Source organism: Dermacentor variabilis, chromosome 4 (genome assembly GCF_050947875.1).
Source record: "Dermacentor variabilis isolate Ectoservices chromosome 4, ASM5094787v1, whole genome shotgun sequence".
NCBI classification, from domain to species: domain Eukaryota; kingdom Metazoa; phylum Arthropoda; class Arachnida; order Ixodida; family Ixodidae; genus Dermacentor; species Dermacentor variabilis.
Genome location: NC_134571.1, coordinates 234,695,948 through 234,713,832, shown reverse-complemented (window position 1 = coordinate 234,713,832; position 17,885 = coordinate 234,695,948). Strand labels below are relative to the sequence as shown.

At 46.3% G+C, this 17,885-nt stretch overlaps 1 protein-coding gene across 1 annotated transcript in view; it reads right to left on the bottom strand.

Moving 5' to 3' along the window:
* Positions 1-17,885, bottom strand: part of LOC142580213 (DNA mismatch repair protein Msh6-like) — a 745,039-nt gene that overhangs the window by 79,216 nt on the left and 647,938 nt on the right. Inside the window, exon 28 of the mRNA XM_075691108.1 lies at positions 8,494-8,583. Coding sequence (XP_075547223.1) covers positions 8,494-8,583 — 90 coding nt within the window. The remainder of the gene's footprint in view (positions 1-8,493; positions 8,584-17,885) is intronic.

The following is a 17,885-nucleotide window of genomic DNA, read 5'->3' as shown; positions in this document are numbered from 1 at the left end:
GGGGATGATGTGCGACGTCCAGTGCGGAGCTCCGGTTCCAGTCGTGGTACCGAGCACCTCCCACCACCATGTTACGGAGACGTTGGGAGTACAGACAGACTGTATTTACAATATATACACAAGCCGAGTCAATGTAGTTATGATGGCTGACCAGCAACAACACGTAGCAGACCCCGTCTCGCGAGCTTCTTCCTTCCTATTCTTTTATCCTTCCGTAACAATACTATTCCACAAAAAGGGATGTGTCAAAGAATTGAATAATTATAGGCCCATTAGCTTACTTCCAGTATTATATAAAACATTCACCAAGATAATCTCCAATAGAACAAGGGCAATACTGGACTTAAGTCAATCAAGGGAACAGGCAGGTTTCAGGAAGGGATACTCTACATGGATGACATCCATGTCATCAAACAGGTTATCGAGAAATCTGCAGACTACAATGAGGCTCTCTATATGGTTTTCGTAGATTACGAAAAGGCATTTGATTCACTCTAGATACCAGCTGTCATAGAGGCATTACGTAGTCAAGAAGTACAGGGTGCTTACGTAAATATTTTGGAAAGTAAAGTATTTACAGAGATTCCACAGCTACCTTAATTCTCCACAAGTAGGAAGATACCTATAAAGAAAGGTGTCAGACAAGGAGACACGATCTCTCCAATGCTATTCACTGCGTGCTTGAAAGAAGTATTCAAGCTATTAAACTGGGAAGGCTTAGGAGTAGCGATCAACAGCGAATATCTCGGCAACCTTCGACTTGCAGAAGACATTGTCCTGTTCAGACACTGGGGACCAGTTACAACAAATGATTGAGGACCTTAACAGAGACAGTATAAGAGTGGGTGTGACGTTTATTATGCAGAAGACAAAGATAATGATCAACAGCTGGACTAGGGAACAAGAGTTAAAGATTGCCAGTCAGCCTTGACAGTCTGAAGGAGCTCGTTCACCTAGGTCAATTACTCACAGGGGACCCTGATCACGATGGAAATTTACAGAAGAATAAAAATAGGTTGCATTGCATACGCCACACACTGTCAGCTCCTGACTGGAACCTTACCATTATTATTGATATGGAAGGCGTACAATCAGTGTATTTTACCAGTGCTGACATAGGGGGAAAAAACTTGGAAGTTGACAAAGAAGCTCAGGAACAAGTTAGCTTAAAGACAGCGCAAAGAGTGATGGAACGAAGAATGTTAGGTGTAACGTTTACCCTCTGAGGGTCAGTGATGCAAATATACGGCGCCGATAACAAGTCTGAATATGGTTGATGCCGTATATTTACGGCACCGTATGTACGTTTAAAAAGCGCGCCCATTTCCTAACTTTTTCTTTCCTGTCATATGCTGCCACTATATGGGAATACAGGGAATTTTTTTCGCACGCCTCTATCTTTCGGTTTTCATTGCATGGTTTGTTTTAGCGCTAGTTCACTCCCGCGCATCTATATAGTACCGCCCACGCATTGGTGCGCGCGCGGGTGGGTGGCGGTTCGGGTTTTGTTTTCGGTTTCGGCTTCTTGCGCTTGTAAAACTGATGGCTGTCTCGTTACTAATCACTCAAAGGGCGACCCCCTCTTTCTCGCTTGTTCCGTGCTCACAGGGGTGCGCATAGGAAGGATGCCGCCGTGCATGCGTTTCCGCTGCTTTTTTTTTTTTTCTGACACTTGCGAAAGCTAATTGCCTCTGGTTGACGATAAGATGAAGATTAACGGAAGTTTGTCACACGTTTTGCTTTTTTGACAGGCACACAACCACACAGTTTTCTTCAGTGTGCGCACCTACGCAGTTCGATTACGCTATGGATGTACATATTAGATATTAGTGTAAGAGCAGGAACATTTGAGTCTTGCGAAATATTCTCGTGTGTGCATTTTCAAGGCCTTGAACTATGTGTATCAAAATGCATCAAATTTTTAATTCTTATAAGTTTATTTCCTTTTTTATTGTTGTTATTCATGAATGAAGTGTACATATATACCAATGCGAAATATTTTTTTCTCACTTTACGGTCACCCTAGAAAAATTGCGGTGAATTTTTTTCGAAATAAGTTCCTAAGAAAAATTGAAATCTGCAATAAAAAAAATCGACCCTCAAAGGGTTAAGAGACAAAAAGAGAGCGGTTTGATCGGAGCGGAAACAGGTATTGACGATATTCTAATTGACATTAGGAGAAAAAAATGAAGCTGGGCAGGTCATGTAATGCGTAGGTTAGATGACCGGTGGACCATTAAGGTTACAGAATGGATGCCAAGAGAAGGGAAGCACAGTAGAGGATGGCAGAAGACTAAGTGGGACAATGAAATAAGGAAATTTGCAGGCAATAGCTGGAATCGGTTGGCGCAGGACAGGGATAATTGGAGATCGCAGGGAGAGGCCTTCGTCCTGCAGTGGACATAAAATAGGATGATGATGATGATGATGATCGATCCATGAGGACACATAATTTGGAGGGAGGAAAAGATCGTTTTTAAGTGTTGGGTTAGCGTAAAAAATTTTGCTATAGAGGTTTAAGCAGAAGCACTTACGGCGTGACCGAAGTGTTGGTAGATCTAAATCAGCTTTCATTGACGAAACGCTGGCATAGCGAGAGTAATTAGAGAGCACATATCGGGCAGCGCGGTTCTGAACGGATTCAAGGGCAGTGATTAATGTAGAGCTAGATGGGTCCGAAATAGAGCAAGCATATTTTAATTTTGATTTAACTAGAGTTGCATACAATATTATCTTAATACAATTAGGAATAATACAATTTAAAGGAGGAAAAATTTCGGCGTAGAAATCCAAGCATGCGATTAGCATTGTTATTATTAAGGGTACTTATTAAGGGTACAAGTAAAGTTGTCATTAAGTTCATTGTGACGCTTTTGAAGTATTTGTGTGATTTTGAAGTATTTAGTTTCACAAGCCACTTGTCGTACCAGTTAGAAATAGTGCCCATGTCGGATTGCAATACAGAAATCACCTGTGACTTATGAATTACACGTCATCATCACCATTATCACCATCATCAGCCTATTTTATGCCCACTGCAGGATGAAGGCTTCTCCCTGCGATCTCCAATTACCCCTGTCCTGCGCCAGCCGATCCCAACATCACCCGCAAACTTCCTAACTTTGTCGCACCACCTAGTTTTCTGTCGTCCTCTACTACGCTTCCCTTCTCTTGGTACTAATTCTGTCACCCTAATGGTCCAACAGTTATCTACTCTACGCATTACACGACCTGCCCAGTGCCATTTTTTCTCTTCATGTCAATTAGAAGGTCATCTTGTGGGGGCGAGGAGTTACAGAGTCGCTATCTGTCGGTAGCGCCTCCCTTGCGTAGTATAAAGATCATGCAATGGGGGGGGGGGCTCCTCATAGGTTTCGCTTACAGCGCTCAATAAAAACACCACGCGGCAGCTTTCCTGGACATTTATGTCGGTGCTCTCAAAACAAGAGGAAGTTTTTGACTGCTGATATAATAATCTTGGGCAAACTTAAAGCACAGAATCGTTTACAGACGCTATCTTTTTACCGAATACGTACAGCGAATGCCACTACGCGCGGTCGCCGCGATGAAGTCTCCCGAAGCGGCTTAATTTTCTTGCGTGAACGGTAGGCAAGCACTGAAAGTAAACTATGTGAAATATACTTTTATAGTAGGCTGCATGTATAACCAAATGGGGCATAACAGAATGAAGCCTCAATGCAGTGATCGCACGGGTTCGCAGCGACCAACTGCATGTATGCATGCATGTCTGCACACAATGTTTTGCTTTCGCTGTGAGCCCGTTTTCGTACCGTGCCGTGAGCTTTAGGCCGCAGCATATGAGCATTTGACAGTACACTAGCAACCATTGTGGCATGGACACTATCAGAACTGTTCAAAAATATTTTCCTTATAGATTTTGACGCCTACGGCGACTGTGATGTGCCGTCGTGAGGATTCAATCTTTCTTTGTCTTCTAAATTCTTGGACATTTCAATATTATTTCTCAAGTTGCGTTGCACTGTATGTTTATCAGTGTTCTCAGCGTGCGACTTCCCTCTGCTTCTTTTTTGTAATCAAGTGCATTAATTCTCAACACAAACATGACAATATGCCATGCCTTTCTTTATTGTGTGTCTTACTGCTCCCTTTCCGTTCCAGTGAACTTGCCAGTATCTAGCATCAACAAGTTCATAGACCGAACCGTCCAGAAATTAGCCGGGTAGCGGGGGCGGGCGAGTGTCTCAGTGCGCATTTTCTGCTACTCACCGAATATCGCGCAGTCCCGGCGTCGTAGCAGAAATCTTCCTCGCGTGTGTGCTTGCTGCATACCCGAGTGGTAGCCGATGGCTGTCTGCCGGTTCTAAGTTTCGCCAGCCAAGCTTCACGCAGCTCCTTGCCCTGCGGCTACGTGTGAATAAGGCTGACACCGAGCTCCGTTGCATACATCCGGCACTGCAGGACCGAGCAGTAGCCTACCATGCTGCACGCCTCCAAAGGCAGCAACTACCTATTATAGTAGTTTCAGATGTTGTCAAGTTGACGCCCAAGGCGGTAAAGCCTCACCACTTAATCAGAACCGCAGCGCAGGGGGGACATCACACTTTCGTTTTCAGCTCGCTTTGGTGTTTTCGAAGCAGCCGACGCGGCTGCTATGTCCACGTGATCCCTCATGCCACGTCACACCGACGGTGGAGCCAGCTTTTCCCGTGGTGGAGCTCGCTGCCAATACCCGTTTGCTCTCTGATCCAAACCGCTCTCTTTCTGTCTATTAATAAAGTTATGCCTAGCATTCTTCATTCCATTGCTCTTTGCACAGTCCTTAACTTGTTCTCAAGCTCCTTTGTCAGTCTCCAAGACTGCCCCATATGTCATGACCAGTAAAATGCACCGATTGTATACCTTCTTTTATCAATGATAACGGTAAGCTTCCAGTCAGGAGCTCACTTATGCGATCCAACCCATTTTTATTCTTCTAGATGTGAATTTCCTTCTCATGGTCAGGGTTCCCTGTGATTATATTCATTAGATGCAGTGAATAGCATTGGAGAGATTGTGTCTCCTTGTCTGACTGCTTTCTTTATAGGTCATCATCATCATCATCATCATCATCATCATCATCATCAGCCTGGTTACGCGCATTGCAGGGCAAAGGCCTCTCCCATACTTCAACTACCCGGTCATGTACTAATTGTGGCCATGTCTTCCCTGCAAACTTCTTAATCTCATCAACCCACCTAACTTTCTGCTGCCCTCTGCTACGCTTCCCTTCCCATGGAATCCAGTCTGTGACCCTTAATGACCATCGGTTATCTTCCTTCCTCATTACATGTCCTGCCCATGCCCATTTATTTTTCTTGACTTCAACTAAGCTGTCTTTAACTCACGTTTGTTCCCTCACCCAATCTGCTCTTTTCTTATCCCTTAACCTTACACTCATCATTCTTTTTTCCATAGCTCGTTGCGTCGTCCTCAATTTAAGTAGAACCCTTTTCGTAAGCCTCCAGATTTCTGCCCTGTGCGTGAGTACTGGTAAGACACAGCCGTTGTACACTTTTCTCTTGAGGGATAATGGCAACTTGCTGTTCATGATCTGACAACGCCTGCCAAATGCACCCCAGCCCATTCTTATTCTTCTGATTATTTCAGTCTCATGATCCGGATCCGCGGTCACTACCTGTCCTAAGTAGATGTATTCCCTTACCACTTCCAGTGTCTCGCTACCTATTGTAAACTGCTGTTCTCTTCTGAGACTGTTAAACATTACTTTAGTTTTCTGCAGGTTAATTTTTAGACCCACCCTTCTGCTTTGCCTCTCCATGTCAGTGAGCATGCATTGCAATTGGTCTTCTGAGTTACTAAACAAGGTAATATCACCAGCGAATCGCAAGTTACTAAGGTATCCTCCATTAACTTTTATCCCCAATTCTTCCCAACCCAGGTCTCTGAATACCTCCTGTAAACATGCTGTTAAAAGCATTGGAGAGATTGTATGTCCCTGACTGATGCCTTTTTTTATTGGGATTTTGTTGCTTTCTTTAAGGGTCAATAAATGATGATGATGATCGTGATGGCGTGTCCACACGTGGTCGTGACAGCAACGTGACATCAGGGAGAAGAGCGTTATGTTGAGCCACCATTGATAGGTGCTGGTACAGTGAAGTATGTAGCAGTGAAGCAGCGACAATCAGCGGCAGTTCTGCAGAAGTGGGCTTCACGCGTAATTAATAAATGCTTGTTGCTATCAGTATGTTGCTATCAGTATTGCTCCTTTAAATCGATGTCTTCGTGTACAGATGTTCTTTCCCTCACATAACTATGCTGTGTGCTTGAAGATTCCCTTTATTCATGGCCAGCAGTTTCACAGGAGCTCTGAGGACCAACAGAAGATCAAATTTTTAAGGTAACAGAAATGGTTGCGTCTGCAGGTGCACGACTGCTGTTCCAAGTGCCAGGTGCGAGCTGAGAGCCAAGGCATGGGCAGTATTAAAATGACACGAGATGCATGTCTGAAATATTGTCACGTGGTGGTGACGTTGAAGAACACAGTAGCAATACTGTGAACGTCACAGCAATATGGTTTTTTGGATTCTGTCGCATGAGTGCGCTCTTGTGATCGGATGTTAGTGGCTCCACCACATGGTGCTCACTGCGCATGTTCCTCTAGTTTCAGCTGTCTATAAAGGAGTGCTATAGCTTTCATTGATTACGAGAAAGCGTTTGATTCTGTTGAAACCTCAGCAGTCATGGAGGCATTACGGAATCAGGGTGTAGACGAGCCGTATGTAAAAATACTGAAGGATATCTATAGCGGCTTCACAGCCACCATAGTCCTCCATAAAGAAGGCAACAAAATCCCAATAAAGAAAGGCGTCAGGCAGGGAGATACGACCTCTCCAATGCTATTCACAGCGTGTTTACAGGAGGTATTCAGAGACCTGGATTGGGAAGAATTGGGGATAAGAGTTAATGGAGAATACCTTAGTAACATGCGATTCGCTGATGATATTGCCTTGCTTAGTAACTCAGGGGACCAATTGCAATGCATGCTCACTGACCTGGAGAGGCAAAGCAGAAGGGTGGGTCTAAGAATTAAACTGCAGAAAACTAAAGTAATGTTTAACAGTCTCTGAAGAAAACAGCAGTTTACAATAGGTAGCAAGGCACTGGAAGTGGTGAGGGAATACATCTACTTAGGGCAGGTAGTGACCGCAGATCCGGATCATGAGACTGAAATAATCAGAAGAAAAAGAATGGGCTGAGGTGCGTTTGGCAGGCATTCTCAGATCATGATCAGCAGGTCGCCATTATCCCTCAAGAGAAAAGTGTATAACAGCTGTGTCTTACCAGTACTCACGTACGGGGCAGAAACCTGGAGGCTTAGTAAAGGGGTTCTACTTAAGTTGAGGACGACGCAACGAGCTATGGAAAGAAGAATGATAGGTATAACGTTAAGAGATAAGAAAAGAGCAGATTGGGTGAGGGAACAAACTCGAGTTAATGACATCTTAGTTGAAATCAAGAAAAAGAAATGGGGGCACGGGCAGGACATGTAATGAGGAGGGAAGATAACCGATGGTCATTTAGGGTTACGGACGGGATTCCAAGGGAAGGGAAGCAAAGCAGGGGGCGGCAGAAAGTTAGGTGGGTGGATGAGATTAAGAAGTTTGCAGGGACGACATGGCCACAATTAGTACATGACCAGGGTAGTTGGAGAAGTATGGGAGAGGCCTTTCCCTGCAGTGGTCGTAGCCAGGCTGCTGATGATGATGATAAAGGATTGACGCAATAAAATGATGTCAGTTGAGAGTAGCGCCTTGTCCTGGTCATCTTTCTTGTGTCTGTTGTTTTGCGCTAAACAAAGTATTCATGGATTCGCACCAACTAGCTCGCCAACGCGTTGTGCTGGCCAAAACTAACTTTTATTGGGTGAACCTCTGCCCACAAAACAGGCTACAATTATAGCACATTGATAGCGACGAACACGGTCGGCGATCGTCGAAAATCTGATCAGCGGGTCAAGCGCGTCGGATTTTATACAGCAGTCGTCGAATGTTCCAGACTAATCGTTGGGACCTGTGTGCCTTCCACGAAGTTCTACACCATTCGCGTCCCGCGATAAAATCAGATAACACAAGGTTTGGCGACAAAAGACAGTGGATAGAAGCATCGATAACTTTCCAGAAACTTCGAATACATGCAGGCGCGTCCCGTGTTGTGCGATAACATTTGTTAGGCGTCGAAACGTGGTCGCCTGATAAAGATAAGTACACATGTGAATATCATGAAATTTCAAGCTGATATAAATCCCAAGGGTTTATTTCTCCATACTGCAGGCATGCTCTATACCCAATTGCAACCTCTCACCCTTACTGTCATGTCAACTGGGCCAACGCCCAGTTCAAGTAACTCAAGTAACATTAAAATAACTAAACGACCACTGCAAAGGTTTCTTTGCCGGGCGCTTGAATGCAGCAAAGCTTATCTCTTGGCTAAACACAGCCACGAACTTACCTAGCTCATCGAGCAACACCAAAGAGTGTTGGCTGGCATGCCGCAAGATTGCCGAAGTCTCGTTCACTTCCACAAAGAAGGTGCTTTCACCTGCAAACAGAGAAGGTTCATACAACAAGTGGTTGCAACGTTTAGTGCACACAACATGCAATTATCCTTTCTGGAGTTGCACTGTGCATACATTTCATGCTTCCATTTGGCATTTTTTGCTCGTTTGAGTAACCATCACCATCAGCCTAATTTACGTGCACTGCAGGACGAAGGTGATCTCCAATTATCCCTGTCCTGCACCAACCGATTCCAACTAGCGTAATACGTTTGTACACTTCAAGATCATTGATAAACTGTTATGTTATGTTATTGATAAACTCATTGTTGGATCTGGTGTTTGTGTCAGATAAAATAGGTGCTTATACCGTTAATGTTGCAAATGGTATCTCTGACCACAAGATGATTATTGTTTCAATCACAGTGGGAACAAGTGTTTGTTTCAGGCCATACATTCCTGTACGCATTAAGGTTTACGGACGTGCGAATGACGTTTCCATCCTTGACTACCTGGTCTCTGCGTTTGGCGACTTGGAAACTGACTTCCATACTAAAACAGTAGAAGAGTTGTTGCAGAACTTTAAGGTAATTGTACAACACTGCGAGGACACCTATATCCCTAAACGTGTAAAGAAGACGAAGCACCAAAGCCCCTGGATAACCAGGAACATAATTCATACGAAAAGAAAGATAAGCAGGCCACGTAAAAGCAAAAATAAATCTACTCGGATTTCGCGACTTCGAGCTGAGTTGAGGAAAGCCCTGCAGGATTTAAAAAAAAAAATTCTTCAGTGACACGCTTAGCCATTTCCTCAGAACATCACCGCAAAAGTTTTGGCGATACTTCAGTGATAGGAAGGAAGAAGCACAGGAAGTCAGGAAAGAAGATCAGGTTCTGATAAACAAAAAAGATATTGTAGAACACCTTAATCACTTCTTTCAGCCTGTGGATGACATCACAATTACACAGGGGGGCGTATTTCAGCAGCTATTGAATTTAGATGCAAAAGAAAGCGTACGGACCAGATGACATAGTGACCCAGTCTTTTCAAATATATGCTGAATGGGCGTCGTGTTACTTGACACTTATATTTGAAAAATCATTGCAAACTCATTCTGTACCCCAAGATTGGCACAGTACAATAGTTATTCCGGCGTTTAAAGGCGGCAATCGAACAATAGTGAATAATTACTGGCCTATATCTCTTACATCAATTTCTTGTAAACTTTTGAAACACATAATAGCTAAGCATATCATTCGCCATTTAGAAAATAATTCTTTACTTTACCCATACCAGCATGGATTCAGAATAAGCCTTTCCACTACCACACAACTCGTAGAGAAAATACATGATTTTGCAATGGCGACTGATGCCAGAGAGCAGATTGACGTAATCACCATAGATTTTGCCAAGGCTTTCGACAAGGTGCCACACAAAAAGCCGATTTACAAACTGGAGACAACCGGCCTTAATGCCACTATAATAAAATGGATTAAAGCATACTTAACGAATCGCAAGCAGTGGTCAGAATGGATGGTCATGTCTCCGGCTCACTGGCAGTACTCTCAGGTGTCCCACAGGGATCTGTCCTGGGACTGCTTTTATTTTTGGTGTATATTAATGACATTTCTGCTGTGGTGGAACCAGATGTATATCTTAAACTGTTCGCGGATGACTGTTCTTATTCTACATCTTATTCTACAGTATGAAACACAGCAGACCAACTTAAACTTAATAACTGTGTAAAGGCGTTAAGTGGATGGTGCAACAAATGGAGTAAGGAAATAAATTATTCTAAATCAACATATACATACATTACCATACAAAAAAGGGGCCGTCTTTTGTTTCCATATACTACTGGTGACAAGTGTCTGATGAATACTAGTCAGTTTAAATACCTGGGAATAACGATAACAGAAATCTTATCGTGGAGCATACATATAAATAATCTTTGTTCAAAGGCATACGGGAGGTTACTTTTCCTGCGAAAAAAATTGGTGGGTGCTACATGCGATGTAAGACTCACCGCTTACAAAACTTTTGTAAGGCCACTTCTTGAGTATGTGTCAGAGATATGGAGCCCTCACCAAAGTTATTTGAAGAAACAACTAGAGAAAATTCAGAGGTACGCGGTGCGCTTTATATACTATTGATATCGAAGGACTGATTCAGTCACAGAAATGCTCTGTTTTTCTAAACTGGACCTGCTGATACGTGTAGACAAAAAAATTGATTGAAATTATTATTCCAAATACTTCAAGGCCAAATAAATATTAGGAAGGAAACATACATACTAGCACCTGGCAAACGGACCTCCAGGACTAGCCATAAATGATCTATCCAAGCTTATACTGCTCACACTGATACATTCAGGTACTCTTTCTTCCCCAACGTAAGTGAAATATAGAACAAGTAACCGATGTGTGTAGTGGAACATACTGATCTGTCTCAATTCAAACAAACTCAGGATGACTATCTGTGCGAGTGCGCCGCTTGATTCCAATGTATTCTGTGCTTGTGATTATTCCACATGTTCTTTTCTTTTATATTTTTTCATAACCCTCTCTGTAAGGACCCTCGCAAGGGGGTTGACAGTATTGTTAAATAAAATAAATAAAATAAACCCAAATTAGAGCACACAATGCAAAGATATGCATGTCTGTTAGCCTTCCACCATATACCATGTCAACGAATTTGTCAATTTCATATCACCAATTTATCTGTGCCTTCAAATCACTACTCCTAAACATTACTCATGCACATATTCTAACACTATCATATTGACATGTGTACTTGTTTATCCTTTCCGGGTGACCGCTTGTCACCGCCTAACAAATGTTATCGCACAGCGCAGGACGTGCCTGCATGTATCGAAAGTTTCTGGTATGTTAACGATGGTTCCATCCGCTGTCTGTCACCGAACCTTGTGCAATCTGATTGCATGTATGCGCAATGCGAATAGTGTAGAACTTTGTGCAAGAGATGCAGGTCCCAGCTCTTTGGAACATTTGACGACTAATGTATAAAAGCCGACGCGCTTGACCCGCTGATCAGATTTTCAACAATGATCGAGTGTGTTCGCTGTTGTCGTTGTTCTCTGAGTGTAGCCTGCTTTTGAGGGCACAAGTTTGCCCAATAGAACGCTAGTTTCGTTAATCAGTTTTGCTGCCTTCTTCACCGTCACTACTACGTGACAATATTTTTATTGTTTCTTGAAGCTTATCCATTAACAGCTTATCCACTTGAATTCCTCTTGCACGTTTTTCTCATGACTCTCTCCATGGCAGGGATCCTCAAACCGGGCTCTGGGAACGGCATCTAGGGTTCCATAAGCAGTGAGAATAAATTCAACCGTATCCTATTATTTCCCATTCACTTTCACAATTTATCGATCTAGAGAAGAAATCTTGCATTGCGTTTTGAAATTAATGAAGCCACTGCCCACCGCACTGGCACTTCGGTATTCCACAATTAGCAAGAGACCCATGTGGCAGCGGTGCGCAAGACTCATCATTGTGCTACTCGCAAACGGAGGGTGGTTTCGCTGAGTGCTTTTATTTCATGCTTGCGAGTGCAGTTCCTAACATGTGAGCAGTAATAAACTCGGAAGTTCTGCAAGCTTGCCTGCCGGGTCGATTCTTGTTGCCGACGGATGGCGATATTGGCCTTTTAAATGACATATTGTAATAAGGTGCAATTCAGTGCCTTATTTGAGGCAGTATTGACACATTGGTGTAGTCCCGCAATACATTGTTTCTGCATGAAAAACGCACGACAAGCATATCAATACACATGAGGGGTGCTGCTACACGCCGGGCTACGCAGGCGATTAGGCTTATCGTTGTGATCAGTATATCAAACACCATTCTACCACGCAAGTGAGGTGCAATCTTTGTTTGCAAAAAATAAAATAAACTTTTGTGTGTTCAATATTTTGTATGTGTGAAGACACCGCTAATATAATGGTGCACAATGCCTACAGCGGTAGCTGTACGGTGTGGGGGCTCCACTCTGCGTGCGGCTAGGGCTGAAGGCGAGCTCCGGATCTAGCCCCACGCAGTCGCTTTGTGGTACTCCCAACCCGTAGCGCGGGAATCACGGCTACGCCGGGTTCGGACGAATAAGGCAACCAGCGGTGTCAACGGCAACAACGTTTATTGCTATTAGCAATAGCGAACACTCGCAGAGGGACGTCCTCTCAGTAATAGTAGTAAAAAGGCTTGCCTCGTTGTCTGGGTGAGTCAGACAAACGGGATCACTCACGGGATGCGGCAGGTGCTGTCGTCCAGGCGGTCCAAGGTGTCGGCGTCCCAAGAGAGCGAGTCTCCCCCGGTGGCGCGCTTTTATGCTTTTTTACCTTTTTGCGAAGGGAAGTCCTCCTCGCCCGCCGGATACGTTACCCTTTCCCGTGAGCCGCGTAGGGGAAGAGGGGTACGCGCGTCATCAGAGCGACTGAGAAAGGGAGGGCGCGTAGTGCCTCTCTCCCATGTCTACGCCAGCTCGACCCGTCGCCATGTGCGAACGGGACGCCGCGGGTACGCGGGAGGAAATGGAGGCGGGTGCTCCCCACAACGGTCAGCGTGCACTGCACTATGATACATGGAGCAACAAAAAATTGCTTGCCTATGTACAGTAATACCTCATTAATTTGGCTCCTGTTAATTAGGACATATGAATAATTCGGCATCTCTGCTCCCTCCCTTCAAATATACATAGCCCTATGGCAGCCAACCTTCACTAATTCCGCACTGGTATACAACGGAAGCGAGTTTTCGGAGCGCGCATCGCTACTGTCATCACTTTTCAAGAGCCAGAAACGCCAGAACCTGCTTTTCTTCCAAAAATGTATAAAAGGTGGCACTGCCACACTTGCCATACGAAAGGCAAGTACAAGAAGAAAGAGAGAAGACGAAGAGAACAAGGAGTTTGAGAGACCGGACTGCGCTACGATCACGCTACGATCATCGTCCATCTCCTGTAAATAAAACCATTTCTTCGCAACTCTTCATAACAGTTGTGGTGGAAGCTGTGGTGTAATCGACACCCGAAGGCGAAGGCTGAACCACAAGTTCTTCGACGGAGCCGTCGCCTTGCTGGACTCCTACCGAATCCACCGGAGTTGAATATGTCCCACGACGCAGATGAACAATGGCCCATTCCAACTTCTGCGCCAACCAGTTCCGTTCTACAACTGAGAGATGCATGTCCCTTCACTGGAAAATCAGACGAAGACGCCGAGGAATGGCTCATCCATTATCACCGGGTGAGTGCCGCTAACAAGTGGAACAGCACTTCTCAGCTTTTGAATGTCGTGTTCTTTCTAATGGATACTGCATTGGTGTGGTTCGACAATCACGAAGAAACATTCACAACAGGGGGAAGATTTGTTTCGGAAATCAAAGAGCGATTCGGCAACTTCGCGACTAAAAGAAAATAGACGCTACTGCGATGCACGCAAGTGTCAGGTGAAACCTGCACGACCTACATTGAGGCAGCAATAAAACTGTGCAGGATGGTGATCTTTGGGATTTCTGATGAAGACAAAGTCGGGCACATCCTAAAAGGAATTGCCGAGGATGTTTACAGTTTCCTCATCGCAAAAGACAATCTGGCTTCTGTTTCCAATATCATTCGGCACTGTCGCACTTTCGAGCAACTGAAGATGAGGTGCATCACGCCGAAGTTTGGCAGGCTAGCCAATGTGACGACAGTTGCAAGCGTAGACAGCAACCAGCCCCTCGATCTTCCATTAACGATCTGACAAATAGTTCGGGAAGAGCTCAGCCTGCACGCGCAAGTAACACATCTAGGCACTCATAGCTTCCGCCTACCACCAGAGCGAGCCCAAGCACTAATAGAAACCAGAGTGCACCTGCCAAACAAGACGATCGCAATCTTCACGGAGATGGCCCATCTTTTCGGGCACGCCGACCTGGAAATGTCGGAGGAGAAAAAAGTCCGCTTCCCGATGCGGGGCGTCAAGCAAGAACTTTTCGCTGGACTTATTTGTAACCCGCCAAAGACCGTAGCTGCGTTTTCTGCAGAGGCATCGACGATCGAGAAAATTCTGGAGATGCGCACCCGGCAATATAACCGCGAGGGGCTCACGCGCAGTACGCCATCCAAGGATTGGGTTCCGACGACCTGCAAGAGACCATCAAGGCCATTGTGCGCGAAGAACTGCGCAAGGTCCTGCCTTCGTCGCAGGCTCAAGTGGCCTCGATCGCCGACATCATGAAAGATGAGGTTCAGCGATCACTTAGAGTTCCTGAGGTGCAACCTCAGTTACTGCAGCCCCAGTCAGGAGCGATGACCTACGCCGCTGTCGCACGCCGTCAAGGCCCCCCTCCGCGACCGCGCCAGGGCCCTGGAACGCCGCAATTCCGTCGTCCGCCACCGCCGCCGCCAGCACGCCTACCCGTCGCCCAGCGCACATACGCGAGGAAGACGGACATTTGGCGAGCCCCCGACCACCGCCCGCTCTGCTATCACTGCGGAGAAGTCGGCCATGTGTATCGCCGAAGCCCATACCGCGACTTGGGACTGAGAGGGTTCGCCGTCAACGCGCCGCGTCCACAGCTTGGAGAGCGCCCACGTGACATCGCCGACTACCTCGCCACTACTCAGTGGAGCCCTCGACGACCGTCACGTTCGCCATCACCAGACCACTACCTGTTGCCGCAGCGTCGACCATACACCGGCCCAGCAAGGGGCCGCTCTGCAAGCCCATATCCGGAAAACTAAAAGCAGCAACCGATGGAGGTGCGGTTGCTCTTCGTCGAACTGACGAAGATCCTCCGCCGCCGATGAAGACACTGAAGAGACCATCTCGACGACATAATAACGACGCGCCGCCATCCCGACGAAGTCAGGAAGCCAAGACTACACCGACAAAAGATGACTTGATGACGCGATGTTCCAACTTCAGTTCAACACGACGCAGCCGTGACTCGATGCCAAGACCTAACTGCAATGCCAGACAAAGAACCACCGACCTCGACATGCTTCTCGACGGCCACACAGTTACCGCCTTAGTGGACACAGGGGTTGATTACTCCGTAATGAGCGGACACATCGCCGCCCAGTTGAAGAAAGTTAAGACCGCATGGGAAGGCCCTCAAATTCGGACCACTGGAGGACACTTCATTACGTCGACTGGAATCTGCACGGCAGGAATAACCATTCATGACCGGACTTACCCTGCCACCTTCGTTATCCTATAACAGTGTTCACGAGACGTCATTCTTGGTATGGACTTCCTGAACCAACACGGCGCAATCATTGACCTGAAGTCGAAGTCAATAACGCTGTCGGAAGATAAAGCGATACCACCAGAGAGCCCTCGTAGTCACCACGCCTTGAGTGTGCTCGAAAATCAAAGGAGCATCGCGCCTCGCTCCAGGATTGTTATTTCGGTCGGCACCGAAACACCCGCTGACGTAGAAGGCGTCATCGAAGGCGACCAACGTCTACTGCTAGACAGTGAAATTTGCGTAGCAAGAGGGATCGCTCGACTGCATAGAGGGAAAACTGAAGTGTTGCTGACAAACTTCAGCCAGGAGTTCAAGCACATCAACAAGGGCACGACGATCGCATACATAGAGAAAATTCTGGAAACCAGTAATGCGTTTGTCCTCTCGGATTCCGCCGCATCTACCCCGACGACCATGGTTCCCGAACCAGACTACGACATTTATCCAAGTCTCCCCATGATTAAGCAACAGCAGCTCAGAAGTCTGCTTCGACGATACAAAGGCTGCTTTTCAACGTCATCGAGAAGTCGACAAACATCAGTCGCCAAGCTTCGCATAATCACTGAGGAGTGCGCTCGACCACTCCGCCAGAGCCCTAACCGAGTTTCGCCGCGAGAACGTGAAGCTATAAGAGAACAAGTTGACGAAATGCTGTGCGACAACATCATCCAGCCGTCGAAAAGCCCGTGGGCATCCCCTGTTGTCCTGGTGAAGAAAAAGGACGGAACCCTACGTTTCTGCGTCGATTACCGTCGTCTTAACAAGATCACGAAGAAGGACGTATACCCCCTCCCATGGATAGATGACGCATTGGATCGGCTCTGCAATGCTAAATACTTCTCGTCTATGGACCTCAAGTCTGGCTATTGGCAAATAGAAGTTGACGAAAGAGATCGCGAAAAGACCGCCTTCATCCCCCCAGACGGCCTCTACGAGTTAAAGGTTATGCCATTTGGGCTGTGCTCGGCGCCTGCAACGTGCCAGCGCGTGATGGACACGATTTTAGTAGGATTGAAGTGGCAGACCTGTCTCGTTTACTTAGATGACATCGTTTTCTTCGCCGGAAATTTCGACGATCACCTTAGGCGGCTTGCAACAGTACTAGAGGGCATCAGGTCATCAGGGTTTACTCTGAAGCCGGAAAAGTGCCGCTTCGCTTACGGCGACCTTATGCTTCTAGGCCACTTTATCAGCAAATCTGGAGTTCGCCCCGACCCGCAGAGGACAGCTGCCATCGCAAAGTTCCCGCAGCCCATCGACAAGAAGGCAGTGCGTAGATTCCTTGGCATGTGTGCCTACTACAGGCGATTTGTCAAGGACTTATCACGGATCGCGGAGCCGCTAACACATTTCAGCAAATGTGATGTCGAGTTCAAGTGGGAAACGCCGCAGGCTGACGCATTTGAAGAACTCAAACAATGCATGCACTCTCCGCCCGTACTTGCACACTTCGATGAGAACGCCGATACCGAAATCCACACGGACGCCAGTAGCCTAGGCCTTGGTGCCGTCCTAGTCCAGAGGAAAGACTGGCTTGAACGGGTGATATCTTATGCTAGCCAGTCGCTGTCAAAAGCGGAAGGCAATTATTCTACGACTGAAAAGGAATGCCTCGCCATCTTTGGGCTACAGCGAAATTTCGCCCTTACCTATATGGCAGGCTATTCAAAATGGTTGGCGATCATCATGCGTTGTGTTGGCTAGCTAACTTAAGGACCCTTCAGGGCGGCTGGCACGGTGGAACCTCAGACTACAAGAATACGACATCGCTGTAACATATAAGTCCGGACGAAAACACTCAGATGTCCCGACTGCATATCACGCGCCCCCATTGACTCGCCGCCACAAGATGACGAGGATGACGATGCCTTCCTTGGAATAATAAGCGCGGAAGACTTCGCTGAACAGCAACAAGGAGACCCGGAGCTAAAAGCCCTAGTGGAGTATTTGGAAAAGCACACCAACGTTGTCCCTAGGGCATTTAAACGTTGATTGTCTTCGTTCGCGCTTCAAAACAACCTACGTGTGAAGAAGAACTTCTCACCAGTCCGCGCGAACTACCTTCTTGTTGTTCCGTCGGCGCTGTGTC